Below are 24112 nucleotides of genomic sequence, written 5' to 3' on the forward strand. Positions count from 1 at the left end.
TGTACCCAAGAATGTTTAAGCATTCCCTGCTTCTTTGTCCAATCAGAGTTAATACCATTATATTATGTTTTCATGTGATTATGTACATCTGTAGCTCACCAAATATAGCAACAGTTTCTATGTCTATCTGACTCTCTGTTGCTCTGGACCCAATTTTTAAGCACTACATTATCATTGCATGCCTACCAAATTAGTCTGATACTGCTCACCTGCCTCCATTTCTCCTTGACATTTGTTAACTTGCAAGGATATTGGTTCAAACTCTGGGTAATGAACCCGGCCAAGTGTTAGATTTGGAGGTAGGTGGGCACTTGGTGATAATGACCACAGTTCAGTTATTTTAGATTACTTACATATTACTTAGTGTGGAAACAGGCCCTTCGACCCAACAAGTCCACACCACCCCGCCGAAGCGCAACCCACGCATACCCCTTACCTAACACTACGGGCAATTTAGAATGGCCAATTCACCTGACCTGCACATCTTTGGACTGTGGGAGGAAACCGGAGCACCCGGAGGAAACCCACGCAGACACGGGGAGAATGTGCAAACTCCACACAGTCAGTCGCCTGAGATGGGAATTGAACACAGATCTCTGGCGCTGTGAGGCAGCAGTGCTAACCACTGTGCCACCGTGCCACCCACAATCTAACTTACTATGTTTACTTTAGTGATGGAAAGGGATAGGTATATACCACAGGGCAAGAGTAATAACTGGGGAAAAGGGAATTGTGATGCGATTAGGCAAGATTTAGTTTGCATAGTACAGGCAAGGAAACTGCAGGGGATGGGCGCAATTGAAGTGTGGAGCTTATTCAAGGAATAGGTAAAACCAAGGACTGCAGATGCTGGAAACCAGAGTCTAGATTAGAGTGGTGCTGGAAAAGCACAGTAGGTCAGGCAGCATCCAAGGAGCAGGCAAATCGACGTTTTGGGCAAAAGCCTTTACAGCACCACTCTAATCTAGACCCTTATTCATGGAATAGCTCTGCACGTCCTTGATAAGTGTGTACCTGTCAGGCAGTAAGGAAGTGGTCTAGTAAGGGAGCTGTAGTTTACTGAGGGAGCTGAATTTCTTGTCAAGAGGAAGAAAGTGGCTTATGTTAGGATGAGATGTCATAGAGTCATTGAGTCACAGAGATGTACAGCATGGAAACAGACCCTTCGGTCCAACCTGTCCATGCCAACCAGATATCCTGACTCGATCTAATCCCACCTGCCATCACCTGGCCAATGTCCCTCCAAACCCTTCCTATTTATATACCCATCCAAATGCCTCTTAAATGTTGCAATTGTATCAGCCTCCACCACTTCTTCCTCTGGCAGCTCATTCCATATACGTACCACCCTCTCACCCTAAACCCAAGCCCTCTAGCTCTGGACTTCTCGACCCCAGGGAAAAGACTTTGTCTATTTACCCTATCCATGCCCCTTATAATTTTGTAAACCTCTATAAGGTCACCCCTCAGCCTCCGACGCTCCAGAGAAAACAGCCCCAGCCTGTTCAGCCTCTCCCTCTAGCTCAAATCCTCCAACCCTGGGAACATCCTTGTAAATCTTTTCTGAACCCTTTCAAGTTTCGCAACCTCTTTCTGATAGGAAGGAGACCAGAATTGCACACAATATTCCAACAGTGGCCTAACCAATGTCCTGAACAACCGCAACATGACCTCCCAACTCCTGTGCTCAATACTCTGACCAATAAAGGAAAGCATACCAAACACGACCTTCACTATCCTATCTACCTGCGACTCCACTTTCAAGGAGCTATGAAACTGCACTCCAAGATCTTTGTTCAGCAACACTCCCTAGGACCTTACCATTAAGTGTATAAGTCCTGCTAGGATTTGCTTTCCCAAAATGCAGCACCTCACATTTATCTGAATTAAACTCCATCTGCCACTTCTCAGCCCAGTGGCCCATCTGGTCCAGATTCTGTTGTAATCTGAGGTAACCCTCTTCGCTGTCCACAGCATCTCCAATTTTGGTGTCATCTGCAAACTTACTAACTGTACCTCTTATGCTTGTATCCAAATCATTTATGTAAATGACAAAAAGTAGAGGTCCCAGCACTGATCCTTGTGGCACTCCACTGGTCACAGGTCTCCAGTCTGAAAAACAACCCTCCACCACCACCCTCTTCTTCTACCTTTGAGCCAGTTCTGTATCCAAATGGCTAGTTCTCCCTGTATTCCATGAGATCTAACCTTGCTAATCAGTCTCCCATGGGGAACCTTGTCGAACACCTTACTGAAGTCCATATAGATCACATGTACTGCTCTGACCTCCTCAGTCCTCTTTGTTACTTCAAAAAGCTCAATCAAGTTTGAGACATGATTTCCTACGCACAAAGCCATGTTGACTATCCCTAATCAGTCTTTGCCTTTCCAATTGCGTATACATCCTGTCCCTCGGGATTCCTGAAGAAGGGCTCATGCTTGAAGCGTCGATTCTCCTGCTCCTTGGATGCTGCCTGACCTGCTGCGCTTTTCCAGCAACACATTTTCACCTCCGGATTCCCTCCAACAACTTGACCACCACCGAGGTCAGGCTCACTGGTCTATAGTTCCCTGGTTTGTCCTTACCACCCTTCTTAAACAGTGGCACCATGTTTACCAACCTCCAGTCTTCCGGCATCTCACCTGTGACTATTAATGATACAAATATCTCAGCACGAGGCCCAGTAATCACTTCTCTAGCTTCCCACAGAGTTCTCTGATCAGGTGCTGGGGATTTATTCACCTTTTACCTGTTTCAAGACATCCAGCACTTCCTCCTCTTGTAATATGGACATTTTGCAAGATGTCACCATCTATTTCCCTACTGTCTACAGCTTCCATATCTTTTCCACAGTAAATACTGATGCAAAATACTCAGTTAGTATCTCCCCTATTTTCTGCGGCTCCACACAAAGGCTGCCTTGCTGATCTTTGAGGGGCCCTATTTTCTTTCCCTGGTTCCCCTTTTGTCCATAATGTATTTGTAAAAACCCATTGGATTCTCCTTAACTCTCTTTGCCAAAGCTATCTCATGTCCTCTTTTTGCCCTCCTGATTTCCCTCAAGTGAAGGCTCAGGGTGCTTGAGTTACAAGCTAGCCAAGAAAAACCTAAAGAGAGAACGAAGAGCCAGGAGGGGTCATGAGAAGTCATTGGCAGATAGAAAGCTTTAGGGTTTTTCTAGATTCTGTAGGTATGTCAGGAAGAAAAGAATGGCCCTAATCTTACTCTAGTCAATCAAGGATAATGGTGGGAAGTTATGTGTGGAGTTCGAAGAGATAGAAGTGCTAAATGAATATTTTTCATCGGTATTCACACTGGAAAAAGATAATGTCGAGGAGAATGCTGAGGTACAGGCTACTAGACTAGACAGGACTGAGGTTCACAAAGAGGTGTTAGCAACTCTGGAAAGTGTGAAAATAGATAAGTCCCATGTGCCAGATGTGATTTATCCTAGGAATCTCTGGGAAGCCAGGGAGGATACTGTAGAGTTTTTTGGCTTTGATCTTTATGTTGTCATTGTTTACAGGAATAGTGCCAGAAGACAGGAGTCATGATTTGGAGATGCTGGTGTTAGACTGGGGTGTATTAAGTTTAAAAATCTCACAACACCAGGTTATAGTCCAACAGGTTTAATTGGAAGCACTAGCTTTCAGAGCACCGCTCCGAAACACAACCACCTGTTGAAGGAGCGGCACTCCGAAAGCTAGTGCTTCCAATTAAACCTGTTGGACTATACCCTGGTGTTGTATGATTTTTAACAGAAGACAGGAGGATAGCAAATTTTGCTCCCTTGTTCAAGAAGGGAAGTAGAGCCAACCCTGTTAATTATAGACCATTGAGCCATTGACCATTCAGTTGTGGGTAAAGGGTTAGAAACGCTTGAGAGAAAATTTATAATTAGATTAGATTACTTAGTGTGGAAACAGGCCCTTCGGTCCAACAAGTCCACACTGACCCGCCACCCACCCATACCCCTACATTTACCCCTTATTACCTAACACTACGGGCAATTTAGCATGGCCAATTCACTTGACCTGCACATCTTTGGACTGTGGGAGGAAACCGGAGCACCCGGAGGAAACCCATGCAGACACAGGGAGAATGTGCAAACTCCACACAGTCAGTCGCCTGAGTCGGGAATTGAACCAGGGTCTCTGGCGCTGTGAGGCAGCAGTGCTAACCACTGCCACCGTGACGCCCTATAATCAAGAGGAATAAGTTGATTAGAGATAGTCAGCACTGTTTTATGAAGGGTAGGTTGTGCCTCACGAACCTTTTATTGAGTTCTTTTGAGAAGGTAACTAAACAGATGGATGAGGATAAAGTGGTTGATGTCTGTATATGGATGTGCTTGATAAGGTTGTCATGGAAGGCTATTGCACAAAATACAGAGGCATGGGATTGAGGGTGATTTAGCAGTTTGGATCAGAAATTGGCTAGCTGAAAGAAGACAGAGGACGGTGGTTGATGGAAAGTGTTTATCCTGGATTCAGTTACTAGTGGTGTACGGCAAGGATCGGTTTTGGGCCCACTGCTGTTTGCCATTTTTATAAATGACCTGGATGAGGGCATGGAAGGATAGCTTTTGTAAATTTGCAAATGACGCTAAGGTTGGTGGAGTTGTGGACAGTGCTGAAGGAGGTTGCAGGTTACAGTGGGACATTGATAAGCTGCAGAGCTGGGCTGAGGTGGTAAATAGAGTTAATGCAGAAAAGTGCAAAGTGATTCAATTTGGAAGAAGTAACAGTAATGCAGAGTACTGGGCTAATGGTAAGATTCTTGGCAGTGCTGATGAGCAGAGAGATCTGTGTCCGTGTACATAAATCCCTGAAAGTTGTCACCCACGTTGATGGGGTTGATAAAAGGGCATATGATGTGTTAGCTTTTGTTGGCAGAGGGATTGAATTTTGGAACCATGAGGTCATGTTGCAGCCGTACAAAATTCTGGTGTGGCTGCACTTGGTGTTGCGTACAATTCTGGTCAGCACATTATATGAAGGATGTGGAAGCTTAGGAAAGGGTTCAGTGGAGATTTATTAGTATATTGCCTGGTATGGAGGGAAGGTCTTATGTGAAAAAGCTGAGGAACTTGAGACTGTTTCCTTTAGAATTTTGAGAGGTGACTTAATTGAGACATACAAGATAATCAGAGGGTTAGATAGGGTAGACAGTGAGAGCTTTTTTCCTCCGATGGTGATGGCTAGTTTAAACTGTGGGGTGATAGATCTAGGACAGATGTCAGAGCTAATTTTTTTTACTTACAGTAGTAAGGGCATGGAATGGCCTGCCTGCAACAGTCATAGACTCACCAACTTAAAGGGCACTTAAATGGTCATTGGATAAACATATGGATGAAAATGAGATAGTGTAGGTTAGATGGGCTTCAGATTGTTGCACCGATCTGTGTAACCATCGAGGGTTGAAGGGCCTGTACTGTGCTGTAATGTTGTTTTGTTCTTTACTGTGTAACATGTTCATCTAAATTGGTCCCAGTGTTCCTCACGACTGAAACCTACCCTCTCGCAGCATATCCTGAATTAGGCAAATACAGCAGGCGAATGCGCTGTGTAGCTGCTTGCACTCTCGCTCGCGCTTTGTCTCCTGTATTAACATTTTAACTCTTTCTTAGCATGTATGCTACACTTTTTGTTATTTTCAGACTACTACTTTTGTCATGTCTTTGTTGTCGTCATCATCACCCTCGTCTGTATTCATTGCTAAATGTCCAACTGAGTGCCATTGACTTGACACATTCCTGGCACTGCCTTCAGCTTCCTTCTGGGTGTCTGCCCATTTCCTCTCCATCTATTTTGCTATCAGCTGACCACATTCTGGATCCTGTGGTCCAGGCGACTTTCCTGTCTCTGTGCTTTGCACTGAACCTTTCTACCATCAGGTCAGAAACTCTCAGCATGTGTTTAAGCTGCAAATATAAAGTTTAAAATCTCTCTGTGCCAGTTTACAGTCCAACAGGTTTATTTGGAAGCACTTGGACTATAACCTGGTGTTGTGTGATTTTTAACTTGTACACCCCAGTTCAATATCAGCATCTCCAAATCAGGCATGCAAATATAGATCAGCATGGCACAAGAACTGTAGGCTACAGGTCCTAGCTGCTGCTCTATTCGAACTTCGTTTTCAAAAGTAAAATACCCTGTGCTTACTCGTTAACAGATGCTTTAATGTACATTTTAAGTTGGACTGCCACTCTTTTTCCATTTACTGCTCAAAGCAAGCTCTCCAAAACTAAACTGTTAATCAAGATTAACAAGGACTACTCAGAAATAATGTCACAGGTTTTAAATAAAATCTAGGTACTTGTGTAACAACAAAGTGCTGGAAATATTCAGATTTGTCATCACTTGTGAAAAGAGAAACAGTGTGAATGGTTGAGCTCTAATGTGACCCAAGTAATTGTCTTAGAGATCTGATTCTCCACTTTTGAGTGCATGTAAATGTTCACATTATCATTTAGTTGCTCAGTTTCTGCACTTTCTGATGCACTCTGCAGTTCTCCCAGCTCAGTGTCCCATTTTTATGAGGCACTTTTCCAAAAGCTTTATGAAAGTGATGACTTGTTTAATTAATAGGTAAGCCACGGGTGACTTTTCCAGTAGCAGTGTTGGTGCCCTTTGCTGCCGTTTTTTGTCTAATTCGTTAAACCTTGATCAACTTCAGCTTACATGGCTTGATGTTATAGGCATAGAGACTTAACCAAGCTGGGAATGATTGAGATCTGAATGTTCAGGGTTATAGGTTCTTTTGCAAAGGTGGGGAAAATTAGGCATTTGTTGGGCTGGGTGGGAACAGCACTCCTGTTAAACTCTTTTATATTAGAAAAGGAATTTCAGTAAGGGTAATCAAGCTGCAGGAATGTATGGAAGGATGAAACAACCTGAGAGGTTTAAGTCATATCTTGTATGCCTAACAACTCATTGGAAGGTATTCCCTATTCGTTGCATTAATTTAGTAATGAAGTTCTGTTCCCACTTTTTTTTTAAAAACGCTAGTGATTTTTGAGAAGATTTTGTAGCTCAGGTTGATAAGTCTATAATCCTCCCACTTCCTCCAAACGAAAGGAGTAGCCATGGGCACCCGCATGGGCCCCAGCTATGCCTGCCTCTTCGTAGGATATGTGGAACAGTCCATCTTCCGCAACTACACTGGCCCCACCCCCCACCTTTTCCTCCGCTACATCGATGACTGTATCGGCGCCGCCTCGTGCTCCCACGAGGAGGTTGAACAGTTCATCCACTTCACCAACACCTTCCACCCCGACCTCAAATTCACCTGGACAGTCTCAGATTCCTCCCTCCCCTTCCTCGACCTTTCTATTTCTATCTCAGGCGACCGAATCAACACGGACATCTACTACAAACCGACCGACTCCCACAGCTACCTGGACTACACCTCCTCCCACCCTGCCCCCTGTAAAAACGCCATCCCATTCTCCCAATTCCTTCGTCTCCGCCGCATCTGCTCCCAGGAGGACCAGTTCCAAAAACGTACAACCCAGATGGCCTCCTTCTTCAAGGACCGCAATTTCCCCCCCGACGTGGTCGACGATGCCCTCCACCGCATCTCTTCCACTTCCCACTCCTCCGCCCTTGAGTCCCGCCCCTCCAACCACCACCAGGACAGAACCCCACTGGTCCTCACCTACCACCCCACCAATCTCCATGTACAGCGCATCATCCGCCGTCATATCCGCCACCTCCAAACGGACCCCACCACCAAGGATATATTTCCCTCCCCTCCCCTATCAGTATTCCGTAAAGACCACTCCCTCCGTGACTCCCTCGTCAGATCCACACCCCCCACCAACCCAACCTCCACTCCCCGGCACCTTCCCCTGCAACCGCAGGAGGTGCAAGATTTGCGCCCTCACCTCCCTCCAAGGCCCCAAAGGAAACTTCCATATCTGCCACAGATTCACCTGCACCTCCACACACATCATCTATTGCATCCGCTGCACCCGATGTGGCCTCCGCTATATTGGGGAGACAGGCCGCCTACTTGCGGAGCGTTTCAGAGAACACCTCTGGGACACCCGGACCAACCACCCTGTGGCTCAACATTTCAACTCCCCCTCCCACTCCACCAAGGATATGCACGTCTTTGGACTCCTCCATCGCCAGACCACAACAACACGACGGTTGGAGGAAGAGCACCTCATCTTCCGCCTAGGAACCCTCCAACCACAAGGGATGAACTCTGATTTCACCAGTTTCCTCATTTCCCCTCCCCCCACCTTGTCTCAGTCAAATCCATCGAATTCAGCACCGCCTTCCTAACCTGCAATCTTCTTCCTGACCTCTCTGCCCCCACCCCAGTCTGACCTATCACCCTCACCTTGACCTCTTTCCACCTATCACATTTCCGACACCCCTCCCCCAAGTCCCTCCTCCCTACCTTTTATCTTAGCCTGCTGGACAAACTTTCCTCATTCCTGAAGAAGGGCCTATGCCCGAAACGTCGATTCTCCTGTTCCCTGGATGCTGCCTGACCTGCTGCGCTTCTCCAGCAACACATTTTCAGCTCTGATCTCCAGCATCTGCAGACCTCACTTTCTCCTCCTTGATAAGTCTATAAGTTAGCTCACTGAGCTTGAACCTTCAACTCCACGAGCTAACTTACAATAAATAAAAGCTACCTGCGTCATCTCGTTCCTGCCTCAGTCGAAGCAAAACACTGAGATACAGTATAGTTTTGCCTCCTGCATCTTTATTCCGTGCCCTGGAGGGAGGGAGAACGATCACCCATGTGCACAGAGACATGAATTCTCTGTCTTCTGGAAGAGCAATTTCTTAATGAATTATACAGTCATTTTACAGGGAGGAGCGTCCAGATAAGGCAGCATACATATTGATTGGGTGACCGTTAGAAGGAGCAAGTGTCAATAGTAAAGATCAAGCCATCTGCTGTTACACAATGAAGAACTGGCTTCACATAATGAATACTTTTCACCTTGTTAAACTGACCTTACATACTGAATGCTTGCAATATTGCTAAATGGCTTTACATAATGAATGTTTTTCCACCTTGTTAACCAACTACCCTTGATTCCAGCACCTCATTGTTTACTGCAAGTTCTTATCTGATCTGAGTTATGCTTAGCTGAACCTCTTGTTTCTCAAAACTTAACTCTTTCCCTACCTGTTCATGCCCTATACACATTCTCACCTCCTGTTACTCAGTCTGCTCATGCTTTTGAGGGAATAGTCTCCCAACTCCAATGAACAACGTAAAGGTCCAAGAGCTCAGGTGGCACCTCTCCCACCTCTATAAGAAATGTAATGGGTTTGGGTTTTTTGGGGAAGGGTGGCATTTATATCAGAGCAGACAGCCTTTTATTATGAGGGTTTTGTTTATTTTGAGCATTGTGGAGGTATATTAAACTGTGGCTTGTAAATATGGCTTGGATCATCTGAAGAGGAAACATTTGCAGAGCATCAGGGGAGATATTGGTGAGTGGTACTAGGTATTTGTTCTTGCAGAGAGCCAACTCAGTAATGACATAATGAATAGCCTCCTGCATTGTTAATCTGTTTACCTGTGTATGGTTTTATCAATGAGTGTCACTGCCTAAAGCTGTCAGGTGCATACCATCTTCAAGACTGTGTGTGTGTGTGTGTGTGTGTGTGTGTGTGTGTGTGTGTGTGTGTGTGTGTATGCCCAGATGAAAAGCTGCCATTTCATATATTCACCATTTCTCCTTGAGAATGTGATCTTGCGACTGTCCAATTTCGATGAATATCAATTGGGTTAATCAGTTTAGTGTTATGTATGTGGTATTGAATTCTCATGGAGGTTCTGCCTCCTTTTATAGTTATCTTTTGTTACTTGCAGTGCCATACACTGACCCAAATTGATAACCTTTGTCTGGAAGTTTTGAGATTCCTGTGGCCAAAGAAATATTAAACTGGAAAAAAAAATTACTTCACTTACAAGAAAATTAATCAGAGAATGGAGAAAGATTTAAACTGGTAGGGACAAGTTCAATTTCAGCTTAAATGGCATAATGTTATGGTCATAAAGACTTAACCAAGCTGTGAATGATTGAGACCTAAATGTTCAGAGTTATAGGTTGTTTTGCAAAGATGGGGAAAATTGGACAGGTTTTGGGATGGGAGGGAGTAGTGTGTTGTCAGAAGGAATTTCAGTAAGGTTAATCAAGCTGCAGAAATATACATAAGTAAAGTTTATGCAGGAACCTGAAAGATTTAAGTCTTGCAGTAATTGTCTTCAAATGTAGTGCTGCTCTGAAGAGTGCAGGGATAGAAGGACCTGGTTGGTTCAAGTGCATACGTTTTTGTTTTTGAACATTACAGAATATTTTGAGAAAGCAGTTAGCAAAACATGGGAGGTTTGTGTAAAAAGCAGGGATGTAGTGCTAAATGTAGCCCAAAATTATGAATTGGATCTAGTTCTGTTCACCACGTTTTTAGGAAGGATGTGAATGCCCCAGGAAGGGTACAGAAGAAATTTACAATGTTTTCAATGATAAGGGAACTTCTCTGTACGGCTTAGTATCAGAATGGTTCTAGTGATCGGGAAATACAGCTGAGGATTATATTGGAGAAACTTGTGGTATTCTTTATGGTCCAAAGATGATTGAGGGGAGATTTGTTGGGAGGTGTACAGCACCAAGGCAGTGTTAAGTAATGTAGACTGGGGAAATAACTGTTTCCATGAGGCTATTGTACATGGACTAGGGGAATCCATATTCTGTGTATTTAGGTAAGAGAGAGGGGGATGTGAGGAAGATTTTTTTTTAAATGCAATGAGCAGCAAAGAGCTGGAACTTGCTGCCTAAAAGGGTTGTAGAAGTGAAGATGAGTAAAGATTTCAAAAGGAAATTGGATGGGCATTTGAGGGAAATAAACTTAGCAGGTGACAAGTACTTGATCGGCCAAATGTCCTTTTGCTGTGCTGCTATGACCGACTTCCTGAGTTTAGACCTTGATATATTTGATCATTCCTTAATGAAGGAACTCTTTGAAAAAAGAGGTTAAAGGAAGATCCAAATGTGATTAATGGTCAGTCAGAAAATGACAAGCTTCTTGCTGAAGGAAACATTCTGTTTGTCAACATGTGGCAAGTGTTCTGTTGCCCTGTGCTATGTGCTCTGAACTTCTCTATATGTTGTTGGTTTGGATTGAAAAATAGACAAGTGTATTATCCACGTTTACAGACTGCACCAGATTATAAGGCACAGTAATTTGTGTAGGAAGGTTATGGTCATAAAAAGGAGAAACAGGGCTTCAGATGCCGGAAATCAGTCGAGAGTGTGGTGCTGGAAAGACACAACCAGTCAGGCAGCATCTGAGGAACAGGAGAATCAATGTTTCTGGTATAAGCCCTTCATCAGAAATGAGATGGGGGAGAAGGTGATAGGGTGGAATGGATAGATGGGAAAAGTGATAGACAGGTCAAGAGGGCAGTGCCGATTTGGAGGCTTGGGACTGGGATAATGTGTGGGGAGGAGAGGAAACTGGCGAAATCCACATTTATCTGTGTGGTTGCAGGGTCCCAAGGCAGAAAATGAGGCGTTCTTCCTCCAGGCGTCGGGTGGTAAGGGTTTGGCGATGGAGGAGGCCCTCCAAGATCTGCATGTCTTTGGTGGAGTGGAAGGGGGAGTTGAAGTGTTCGGCCACAGGGTGGTGGGGTTGGTTGGGACAGGTGTCCCAGAGATGACCCACAAGTTGGCGACCTGTCTCCTTGTAGAGGAGGCCACATTGCGTGCAGTGGGTACAGTAGATGTCATTGGTAAACTGATACAGGTAAATTTCTGTCTGATGTGGAAGGATCCTTTTGGGGCCTTAGACAGAGGGGAGGAGGGTGGGGGAGGGAGGTGTGGGTGCAGGTTTTGCTGTTCTTGCTGTGGCAGGGTAAGCTGCTGGGAGTGGGGTGTGGGCTGGTGGGGCGTGCATCTGATGAGGGAGGTACGGAGGGAATGGTCTCTCCAGAAGACTGATAGGGGTGCGGAGCAAAATATGTCCGTAATGGTGGGGTCTATTTGGAAAGTACACTAAGGTTGGTGGGGTGGAAGGTGAGGACGGGGGTGGGGAAGGGGGTTCCATCCTTGTTGCGTTGGGAGGGGTGGAGGTTCAATAGTGGAGGTGTGGAAAGTGGAGGAGATATGCTGGAGGGCATCGTCAACCATGTGGGAGGGGAAGGGGAAATTGCAATCTTTAAAGAAAGAGGCCATGCTCATTCCTGATGAAGGGCTTATGCCCGTAACGTCGGTTCTCCTTCTCGGGTGCTGCCTGACCTGCTTTGTCTTTCCAGCACCCCACACTCTACTATGGTCATTAAAAGTCATAGTGGTCAGAATTGTGGGAGGTGGATTTCCATGTCGGTGAGTGAGATCGTCTACATGAATCAAAGGAAGATAAATTAGAATGTTAATTGTGAAGGTGAGCAGATATATTTTAGTGTCCATGGTGGGTTTTTTTTTGTACCTAAAAAGGCTGATAGAATATTGGCCTTTATCTCTGAGACTTTGGAATGCACAAGTTAACTATGCTTCAGTTAATCACATCTTTGGTCAGATCATATCTACAGTTTTGAGCACAAATTTCAAAAAGATAACATTGGGTTTTGAAGGAATGCTGTGCAGACTTATTAAACGTCAGTGTTGTTTTGAAGAGTAAGTTTGAGACATGTTGCAGAAACTTCATATTACTTATGAGTTGAGAAAGGTGATGGAATCTAATTATGTTTTAAAAATAAAGCAGCTCATTGGGAAGTTGCAGCAATAGTTCCCCCTGTAGAGTTCAGAATGATGAGTTAGAATCTCAAATTTAGACCTGAGTGATCCATGTGAAATTGGGAATCACATTTTTCTCATACAAAGCGATGGAAATCTGAAACATTCCCCAAAAAAGCTGTTGATACTGGATCATTTGAAATGCTCAAGCTCGGAATAGACTTTTGAATTAAAACGGTAATAATGCTGAGGGGCAAATGCATTTGAGATACTGATCTAATTTAATATCTTGTTTGGTTGGGATCTTTGAATCAGGCTTAAGTGACTCAATGATCCTGATCCTATTTTCTTATGTGGAACGTTAATATACCTATATCTAACTGCATTTGGATATACTTTGCATAGGAGTTTCTTTGTCACCAGGTTGGAGATTCAGGTTAGCTCCTCTGCCACTTTATTCCCTTTCCCTAAGTTCACTGGGCTGGGGTGTATACTCTTTTTTTTTGAAATTAGAATGAGGTTTGATCATCTTGAAATATACAAGAGCATGAAATTACGTCAGGGCAGATATAGAGAGGGTGTTTCTTCTTGAAAAGGTTAGAACTAAGGACCACAGTTTTAATAACAAAAGTAGATTTCCTTTCAAAACAATGAGATGGTTGGTCAATGGAATTTTCTTTCTCAAATCACTGGTTGCTGACCTTTGACAGACAATGGAGTCTAGGGCTATGGAAGCAGATGACCAAGTGGCCTTGAGACCATAACCAGCTCCGCCACGATCATCTTGAATGACCGAGCAGGCTTAAAGGGCCAAACGGTCTATTTCTGCTCTTAAATAATGTGTATTGATGAACTTCCTGAAAGGCTTGTCCTTCTTTTTAGTCCTGAATTTATATTTTTTTTCTCTTCCTGCATTTTGCCCATCTCTCCTCATGCCTTCTCAGTGTTTACCTTATCCATTGGTTGTGGTTCTGTTCGCCGAGCTGGGAATTTGTGTTGCAGACGTTTCGTCCCCTGTCTAGATGACATCCTCGGTGCTCGGGAGCCTCCTGTGAAGCGCTTCTGTGTTGTTTCCTCCGGCATTTATAGTGGTTTGTCTCTGCCGCTTCCGGTTGTCAGTTCCAGCTTCCACTGCAGTGGCCGGTACGTTGGGTCCAGGTCGATGTGTTTGTTGATAGAATCTGTGGATGAGTGCCATGCCTCTAGGAATTCCCTGGCTGTTCTCTATTTGGCTTGTCCTATAATAGTAGTGTTGTCCCAGTCAAACCCATGTTGCCTGTCATCTGCGTGATTTGCTACTAAGGATAGCTGGTCGTGTTGTTTCGTGGCTAGTTGGTGTTCATGGATGCAGACCGTTAACTGTCTTCTGGTTTGTCGTATGTAGTGTTTTGTGCAATCCTTACATGGAATTTTGTACACTACGTTGGTTTTGCTCATGCTGGGTATCGGGTCCTTTTGTCCTGGTGAGTTGTCTGAGAGTGGCTGTTGGTTTGTGTGCTGTTATGAGTCCTAGTAGTTGTAGTAGTCTGGCTGTCAGTTCAGAAATGTTCTTGATGTATGGTGTTGTGGCATGTCCTCATTCCGTTGTCTTTCCCCTAGGCATCTGTTGATGAAATTGCGGGGGTATCCGTTTTTGGCGAATACTTTGTAGAGGTGTTCTTCCTCTTTTTGCAGTTCTGGTGTGCTGCAGTGTGTTGTGGCCCTTTTTGAACAGTGTCTTGATGCAACTTCTTTTATGTGTGTTGGGGTGGTTGCTTTCGTAGTTCAGGACTTGGTCTGTGTGTGTGGCTTTCCTGTATACCTTTGTGGTGAAATCTCCGTTTGGTGTTCTCTGTACCATCACGTCTAGGAATGGGAGTTGGTTGTCCTTTTCTTCCCCTCTAGTGAATCGGATTCCTGTGAGTGTGGCGTTGATGATCCGGTGTGTGTTTTCTATTTCTGTGTTTTTAATGGTTACAAAGGTGTCATCCACATACCTGACCCAGAGTTTGGGTTGAATTTGCGGTAAGACTGTTTGTTCTAATCTTTGCATTACTGCTTCTGCTGAGTCCAGAGATGGGTGAGCCCATGGGTATGCCGTTGATTTGTTCGTATATTTGGATGTTGAATGTGAAGTGTGTTGTGAGGCACAGGTCCAGTAGTTTTTGCAGTCTTTGTTGATAGGTTCCCCGTCTTATTGTCTGTTCTGTATGTCCAACAGGCTGGCTATTGTTTCTCTGGCTAGGGTTTTGTCAATAGAGGTGAACAGTGCCATTACATTGAATGAGACCATAGTTTCTTCCTTGTCTATGTGTATATTTCTGATGACCAGCTATCCTCAGTAGCAAATCACACAGATGACAGGCAACATGAGTTCGACTACTATTATAGGACAAGCCAAACAGAACAGCCAGGGAATTCCTAGAGGCATAGAATCTGTGAATGAGTGCCATCAACAAACACATCGACCTGGACCCAATATACCGGCCACTGCAGCGGACAGCTGGAACTGACAACCGGAAGTGGCAGAAACAAACCACTATAAATGCCGGAGGAAACATCACAGATGTGCTTCACAGGAGGCTCCCAAACGTTGAGGATGTCACCTAGACAGGGGATGAAACGTCTGCAACACAAATTCCTAGCTCGGCGAACAGAACCACAACAACGAGCACCCGAGCTACAAATCTTCTCACAAACTTTATCCATGGGTCCCCACCTCCTCCTTTGTTCAATCCTATTCCTATTACTAACTAGCTGACTTCTGTTGGCTCCCAAACTACATGACTTTTGATTCTTTTCCCCTTCACAAGTCCACACCGACCTTGCTAAGAGTAACTCGTCCAGAGTCTCTTTCCCTCTGACTAATGCACCTAACACTATGGGCAATTTAGCTTGGCCAATTCGCCTGACCTGCACATCTTTGAACTGTGGGAGGAAACCGGAGCACCCCAGAGGAAACCCAAACAGACACTAGGAGAATGTGCAAACTCCACACACAGTCGCCCGAGGCAGGAATCGAACCTGGGATCCTGATGCTGTGAGGCAGCAGTGCCCAAAAAAAACCCTTGACATCCTACTTCCTTTCAAATTATCAGCCCATCTTCAACTCACTTTTCTTCTCAAGTATTTGAATGTTTCTGCCCCTCAAATCATTTCCTAGATTTTTTTTGTAATTCTAATTGAAACCTTCCAATATTTCCACCACTCCCAATATATTAAAATGACTCAAAGTCCCAAATGGAATCCTGTGTGACTCTCCCCTCACTTGTCATTCTTTAGTCTGCAACCTTTGACACAATGATGCTCCACATAGGTGCTCCACAATCCTGTTTCAGTATTGTCCAAGTGAGAGGGACGATCAGTTTGTATTCAGTCTTACCTGTTGAATCATAGCCAGAGAATTGCCACCAATAGTTTCTCTTTCTGTTCCTGCGCAGTTGCCCTTTGGTGTCCGAAGGAATCTATCTTTTGGAGCCTTCCTGTTTCTCTGTACATGCTGCCCTTTGGCAATGTTTCCAAAGCACATCAATTACCATGTATATTGAGGTGACGTCCAGCTCAACCATCTCTCTTGTCCCAGTCTATTATTTCTAAATTGTCCTATAACCAATACTGTACGTCTTTGGTTATTACTACAAATTCCACTCCTTCACCACTGATGATATCTTCTCCCTGATAACAAGCTGAGACTGAACCATAATGTTGCTATTTCTGTGCCATAATTGATCCCAAAATCAGCTTTTGACCACAAATTTGCTTTTATCAAGAAGGCTTACTTTTACTACTTAAACATCACCCCACTCCGTCCCTTCCAGTTCCTCTGCTGCTGAAGTTCTCATCCATGTTTTTGTTACCTTTTATACTTCTTGCCGGCCTCCCAAATTCTATCCTTTGAGCTTGACATACTTGCCTGTGTCCTAACCTGCACCAGATTTCAAATGCCCATCATGCTTGTGCTTTTTGACCTGTGTCGGCTCGTGGTTAAGTAATATCCATTTTTTAAAATCCATCTTTGCTCTGCCTCCTGTCTATTTCTCTTTTCCAGTCCTGAGAAAGCGTGTAGCCTAAGATGTGACACATTTGCTGCAGAGAATGCGGGAAATTGCTTGTTCAGAAGAATTGGGGATGCCTGTTCTTAGTGTCAGTGGATTGGTGTAAATAAGGTGATAATATTTGTTCACTTGTGGAATACGTGGCAGTAGTTCCTTCTCTCCATGGAGGCTGGAGGTGCGCATATTTCACAGTAGGATGTCGGATAGTTTATATTGAAGACACTTAATGAAACTCATACTCAATAGGAAAAGAACTTGTAATTTAATAAGCTGAGTGGAATATACATAATAGAACAATCCTGATACATTTTCATTAATACTACACTGAGCAGATTTGAACTTATGAAGCTCAGTTCCCTCATCCTTGTCTGTGCTGGAATGTGAATGTCTCATTACCTTTACAGGCTAGGAAAAAGATGTTTGTGTGAGCGAGAGAGGTGAGCAAGAGAGGAAATATTCTTGTGTAAATTACATTCGTTGATTATAAAGGTTCAAGGGACACCAGAGAGAGAGAGAAGACGGAAGCTGGTGGAGAATTAACCCTTTATAGTCTGGTTTGAGTGAACACTGTCTTGACATGGATTGAATGTTTGTGTTGTTCCCGGGAGCTCGGGATTCGGGAATGTTATGAACTTAATTTGCATTCTGGGAAACAAAGATTATTTTAAAAGGAAAAAGCCATTTTGTCAGACAGTGATACTGAACATGTTAGCTGCGCAAGGTTACCTCATGATCTTTTTACTAGTCTCTCATTATGATGTACGAGCCAAAGCAATTTGACCATTTGGCCTGGCTGGATCAAGATTTCCCACTTTGACGTGCGTGTAGCTTAATTAGTCAAGCGTACTCAGACCTGTCAATGAGTTTCTCTTCCTCTGCAACCTTTTTTGCCATTTTACTGCCGCTTATCTGATTAAGGACATGTGGCGTTTTTGTAATTTTAATACCAAATTCTGTATAAAAGACAGTTTGTTTGCAGCAATAAGGAGAGTACTCTAAGAGAGCTCTTCGGGGTAAGAGCTGGCATGCTACTCAGCAAATGGTTTTAGAAGGAGAAAGTGAGGACTGCAGATGCTGGAGATCAGAGCTTAAAATGTGTTGCTGGAAAAGCGCAGCAGGTCAGGCAGCATCAAAGGAACAGGAGAATCGACGTTTCGGGCATAAGCCCTTCTTCAGGAATGGTTTTAGAACCTTAGCTGAAGCCTAGCTTGTAGGTGTCTATGTTATAGTGTAACATTGATTCCATTGATAAATCAAGGTAATAATTTAAACTAAACTGTCTGTAAAAGTCTTGTATTCCAGACTACCACAGAGTACGATCTGTGGGACAAATTAAGAGAGGCTACAGGTAGAGTTCATCAGGGATTCCCTGAGCCATCTCGAATAGGTACTTCAACAATCCCACAAGCTATCTGTGTCCATCTGGTTAATGAATAAAGCTGATTTAATCATTACAACATTAGATCTGAAACCACACCATCTTTCCTTAATACTACTTTGGCTAAACTTTTGATCAGCTTTCTTACCTCCTTCCATAACAAGATGTAATTTTGTTTTATTTCTTTCTTTGTGGAGCCCTTGGAATATTTTATTCAAGTACTATATAAAGTTGTTGTGAACAACCCCGGCTTTATAATTAGAAAATATTGATCCTTCTGTTTCCAACATTTAAAGATTTTTTTTTTGAATAGCTCAAGGAAACTTGGTAGAAGCCACTATCTAATTGTACTTGATCCAATCATATGTATCAGGGGTATGGGGTTGCCAAGGACCAGTGAGCAATAGTAACCACAAACCATTGATTGTTCCACAGACAAATGACGGTGCTCAAGATCAAAGGGTATGGTATCCTAAAGCAACAGTCCCTTTTGTTAGAAAAAGGATGAATAAGTAATTGTTAAAATACCAAATCATTGCCCCCTTTTCCGACTTGCCTTTATTTACATTGAGAAATACACATCTGAGTCAATGATCTATTTGATCACAAGCAAATGAGCTATCATGGAGATTTGAAAGCTATGTGCAGACAGTCACTTGCATACTGACCATTTTAGTATGACACCTTTTGAAAGACCTCTTATTATATTTTGTATTTCGTTAGTTCACCTTTTTCCTATGCCAAGATTTGAACTTCAGGCTGCTATTTTTCAGTCATTGAACATTTGCTGACCAGCTAATGGTGGTATTGCTGGACTTTTAATCTAGAGAGCCAGACAGCGTTTTGGGGACTAGGGATCGAATCCCGCTATGGCAGATGTTGGCATTTGAATTCAATTTTTTAAAAGTATAAATCTGGAATTGAGTCTAATGTTGGCCATGAGTCCATTGCTGATTGTCGTAAAAACTAATCTGGTTCACTAATATCCTTTTAGGGAAGGAAACTGCCCCCTTACCTGATCTGGACTACATGTGACTCCACACCCGCAGCAATGTGGTTGACTCTTTACTGCCTTCTGGGCAATTGGGGATGGGCAGTAACTGCTGGCCTGGTTAATGACACCCATAGAACATAAGGACGTTACAGCACAGTACGTGTCTTTCTGCTCTCCATGTTGTGCTGACCTGTGAAAATAATCTGCTGCTCATCTAACCTACACTGTTCCATTATTATCCATATGTATGTCCGTTGTCAATTTAAATGCCCTTAACATCGGCAAGCCCACCACTTTTGCAGGCAGGCTGTTTCACACCTCTTTGAATGAAGAACTACTCCTAATGTCTGTCCTAAATCTATTACTCTTCAATTACTCTTCAATTTAAAGCTATGTCCCCTCGTGTTAGCCTTCACCATCTGAGGAAAAAGGCTCCCTCTGTCCACCCTATCTAACCCTTTGATTATCTTATACCTCATCCTATCAACGAATTTTTAAAAAATCTTTGCTTCTCTAGTTACTATTTAAATCTATGAAGTGAAATTCTGTGGAATAAAACAAGCTGATTTTGCAATTTGGAAGTACAGAAGATCAAGTGCTTAGTGATTTTGTGTGTGTGTGTGTACATATTATGGTTATTGATGGTTACGTGCACTTGAGTCATTGCCTTCATTTTGTTGTTTTGTAATCTGAGAATATAGGATTGCAAATACTTTGCCTGAGACAGGGTAAGCACCAGAGAATTGCAGCTTTTTACATTGTTCTTTTTGTGTTGTGCTTGTTGCTGCTTATACCATTTGAGTTGGTCAACAATCTTTTAAGCTGTGTAAGGATAGGATCTCAGACCACAACAGAGTCTTTCCCAAGCATATTGATTTAATAGATGTATTTGGGTTCTGAAATAGGCAGGTCCAGTGTGGATCATTGAATGCTGTCATGGAGTTTAAATTCTTCAAAATTCATTTTGAGATGGATATTATTAATGTGGGACACCCTGGAGAGTAGTTACGTTGCTCCTTTGCTGAAAGTGGCAGTATGTCCTTGCTCTTTTCATTAGGGTAGAAAAATACATTTTGCCAACCAGATTCCCTTAGAGTATCACACCAAAGGATGACATTGTGACAGTTGACTTTTATTTTAAGAAAAAAGTTATAGCAAAGTTACTATTTTGATGCCCATCACAATACATTTATGGAATTTCATATACAAGATCTTGTCATTTCAGATTGTCCGCGAACCCCAGATACTCCCAACCCTGAGTCTACAAATAATAGCCGCATCGCTGCCTTGAAGAAGCAATTGGATATTGAGCTGAAAGTGAAGTTGGGAGCTGAGAATATGATTCAGATGTACTCAAATGGATCCTCCAAGGTTGGTTAATGTGCTAAAATACACCTGCAGGATTGTGCACAATAGGACTATCTATATTCAAACATAATCTATTTGAACTAAAACATGTCTATTTGCATGCTAATATGTCTTGTTTGTTTTAAATTGAGCCTGAACTGAAGTTTGATGCTAGCCTTTCAACAAAATTATGGAAATTGAGCATTTTGTTTGGCTAATGTCAGCTTATGCTGTATTCTGCAGTTCTTTTTCAAAAAACAACCTTTTGTATTAAGCAGTGTTTTTGCTACAGATCAAAAATAAATTTGGTAAAATTCTCTTGAGGGCATTTTTAACTGATCTTACCAGCCTTGGTATATCCCAACAAGCTTATTTTCAGGTACCCATTCAACTGTGCAAGATCCCCAGATTGGTAGATCATGTTTGTATGAGGGTTTAGTGCAGTACAAAAGCAGCTAAAGCACTTTCTATTGTATTGAAAACAGACTGGCATTAATACCTTCTCTAAGGTAAACTGGATGAGTTTCCCTATTATCAATCAAAACCCTAATGGGAACTCATGGTTGCAGGGTGCTCTTGTGAGGTTGGAGCTAAGTTGATGGGCTGAGGTGGTGTTAAGCAGCATTTCCCAACTTTTTTGTATTGTTACCCCATTTTAAGCTTTGGTGGAGTTGATGTTTGACAGCCGTGAGAATGCAGAATTTTTAAGTAACTGCTGCTTTTCAGGACAGAAGTTAGGCCTGAAAGGTCAGTCAGTTAAACTATGTCCACTATTTAACAAAGAAAGCAAAGATATAAAAGGACCCACAGTCGTCAGTACAATTGCTCTGAGGAAGGATCACTCAAATCACAATGTTAACTCTGATTTCTCTCCACGCATGCTGCCAGACCTGATGACCTTTACCAGCAATTTTTGTTTTTGTTCACATTTGATAAGGTTCCGCATGGTAGACTGGTCAGTAAAGTTAGATCACATGTAATCCAGGACAAGCTATAAAATTGGATATAAAATTGACTTGATATTAGTAGACAGAAGGTGGTGAGAGTAGGTTGTTTCTCAGATTGGAGGCTTGTGACAGGCGGTGTTCTGCAGGGATCAGTGCTGATGTTTGTCATTTATATTAATGATTTGGATGTGAATATAGGAGGCATGGTTAGTAAGTTTTCTGATGACACCCACATTGGTATAGTAGACTATAAAGAAGGTTTCCTCAGAATAAAATAGAATCTTGATCAATTGGGCCAGTAGGCTGATGGGTGGCAGGTGGAGTCTAATATAGATAAATGCGAGGTGTTGCATTTTAGTCAGGTAAACCAGAGCCGGACCAACACAGTTATGGTAGGACCCCAGGGAGTGTTGTCGAACAGAGACCTAAAGGATGCAGGTACATAGTTCCTTGAAAGTGGTATTCCAGGTGGACAAGGTGATAAAGACATTTGGAACTCTTGCCTTATTGCTGAGAGCATTTTGTATAGGAATTGGGACATACTGTTACAGCTCTACAGGGCATTGAGGCCACCCTTGGTGTTTTGTGTGTAGTTCTGGTTCCCTTGCTATAGAAAGAATATTATTAAATTGGAAAGGATTTACATGGGTGTAACTGGGAATGGAGAGTTTGAGCTATAAGGAGAAGCTGGATAGGCTGGGACATTTTTCCCTGGAGCGCAGGAGTTGGACAGTTAACTTTTTTTTTGTAAAGAGGTTTTTAAAATCATGAGGGACATAGATAAGGTGAATAGCCAAGGTTTTTCCCCTAGCTTCGGAGAGTTCAAAGCCAGAGGGCATAGTTGTACAGTGAGAAAAAGATTTGAAAGGGACCTGAGGGGCAATGTTTTCATGCAGTGGGTGAACTGCCAGAGAAAGTGGTAGATGCGGATACAGTTCCAACATTTGAAAGGTATTTGGCTAAGTACATAAATAGGAAAGATTTAGAGAGATATCGGCCAAATGCAGGCAAATAGGACCAGTGTTATTTGAGAAACCCGGTCGACATGGACTATTGCACTGAGTGGTCTGTTTCCTTGCTGTATGACTCTAGTTGGAGTTCCACGCAGATGATTGCCTGAGGGTGGAATCAAAGCCAGGTACCTGGCACTGAGGCAGCAGTGCTAACCACTGCGCCACCATGCTACCCTTTTGTGCTCTCACCATTTGGGCAGACCAGCAAATATACTGGATCAGTGATGCTGGAAGAGCACAGCAGTTCAGGCAGCATCCAAGGAGCTTCAAAATCGACGTTTCGGGCAAAAGTCCTTGATCAGGAATAAAGGCAGTGAGCCTGAAGCGTGGAGAGATAAGCTAGGGGAGGGTGGGGGTGGGGAGAGAGTAGCATAGAGTACAATGGGTGAGTGGGGGAGGAGATGAAGGTGATAGGTCAGGGAGGAGAGGGTGGAGTGGATAGGTGGAAAAGGAGCTAGGCAGGTCGGACAAGTCATGGGGACACTGCTGAGCTGGAAGTTTGAAACTAGGATGAGGTGGGGGAAGAGGAAATGAAGCTGTTGAAGTCCACATTGATGCCCTGGGGTTGAAGTGTTCCGAGGCGGAAGATGAGGCGTTCTTCCTCCAGGCGTCTGGTGGTGAGGGAGCGGCGGTGAAGGAGGCCCAGGACCTCCATGTCCTCGGCAGAGTGGGAGGGGGAGTTGAAATGTTGGGCCACGGGGCGGTGTGGTTGATTGGTGCGGGTGTCTCGGAGATGTTCCCTAAAGCGCTCTGCTAGGAGGTGCCCAGTCTCCCCAATGTAGAGGAGACCGCATCTGGAGCAACGGATACAATAAATGATATTAGTGGATGTGCAGGTAAAACTTTGGATGTGGAAGCAAACTTTATGTCATTGGTCCTGATCTTGCTTCAATTGACTCTCTTGCTTAGCGTAGTCTTGGGTCTGATGACCATTTAGACAGACATTTATTTTTGGTTCTGATTTGGATGTTGTTCAGCAATTTTGCTGTAGGTAGAATTTTCAGAGTATGCACTCTTCTTGATATTGGCCTATGAGTTATCTTACTCACTTTAGGCCTAATAGGACTCTCTTGCTGTCTCGAGTCTGCATACCAGCAGCAAATTGGCTTGCTGGCCCGGATCCTGAAGAAAATTTTAACAATTTGGTTGAGGCTTGGCTTTGTTTTGTGGGCCTTTGGTTTTGCTGTGGGCAAACCTGGAGTTGCTCTGTTCAGGATATGTCCTGAATGGTATTCCGCAAGCTCAGTTGGACTGGCAAGTCCCCTTCCATCAGGATACCTTGCAACTCATGCTCCAGTTGCTGCATTTTCCAACGATAAAACCAGTCGTAGTGCGTGGTTGAAGTCTAGTTGGGTTTCAGTTAGTAGGTGCTTTTGCATGGTTACACCATTAATCCCACTCTTGCCGCCACTGAAATAACACTGAGGCGAGTATCCTGTCGCCAAGTCTTTGTTTACAACAAAAACAGACATTGCTGGAAAAGCTCACCAGGTCTGGCAGCATCTGTGGAGAGAAATCAGTTAATGTTTCAGGCCCAGTGACCCTTCCTCAGAAGTGTTTTTTTTTTTATCCCAGCAGTTTCCAATTTCTAGCATCTGTTCTTTCGGTTTTTATCCATTATTTATACGTGGAAAGTCCTTGACTCTGGCACAGCCTTGTGGGAGTTAGCAACCAGTGTCAGAATCT

General features: G+C 43.5%; 1 protein-coding gene across 3 annotated transcripts in view; it reads left to right on the forward strand.

Moving 5' to 3' along the window:
* LOC122554156 (serine/threonine-protein kinase N2-like) overlaps positions 1–24112 on the forward strand; it is a 117494-nt gene that overhangs the window by 59272 nt on the left and 34110 nt on the right. For all 3 annotated transcript variants that reach the window (XM_087990429.1, XM_043698732.2, XM_087990430.1), the window contains one exon: positions 20345–20490. In XM_087990429.1, coding sequence (XP_087846555.1) covers positions 20345–20490 — 146 coding nt within the window. The remainder of the gene's footprint in view (positions 1–20344; positions 20491–24112) is intronic.

The sequence above is a fragment of the Chiloscyllium plagiosum genome, unplaced genomic scaffold (genome assembly GCF_037043375.1).
Source record: "Chiloscyllium plagiosum isolate Xiang-an unplaced genomic scaffold, Cpla_swu_hap1 HiC_scaffold_9, whole genome shotgun sequence".
NCBI lineage: Eukaryota > Metazoa > Chordata > Chondrichthyes > Orectolobiformes > Hemiscylliidae > Chiloscyllium > Chiloscyllium plagiosum.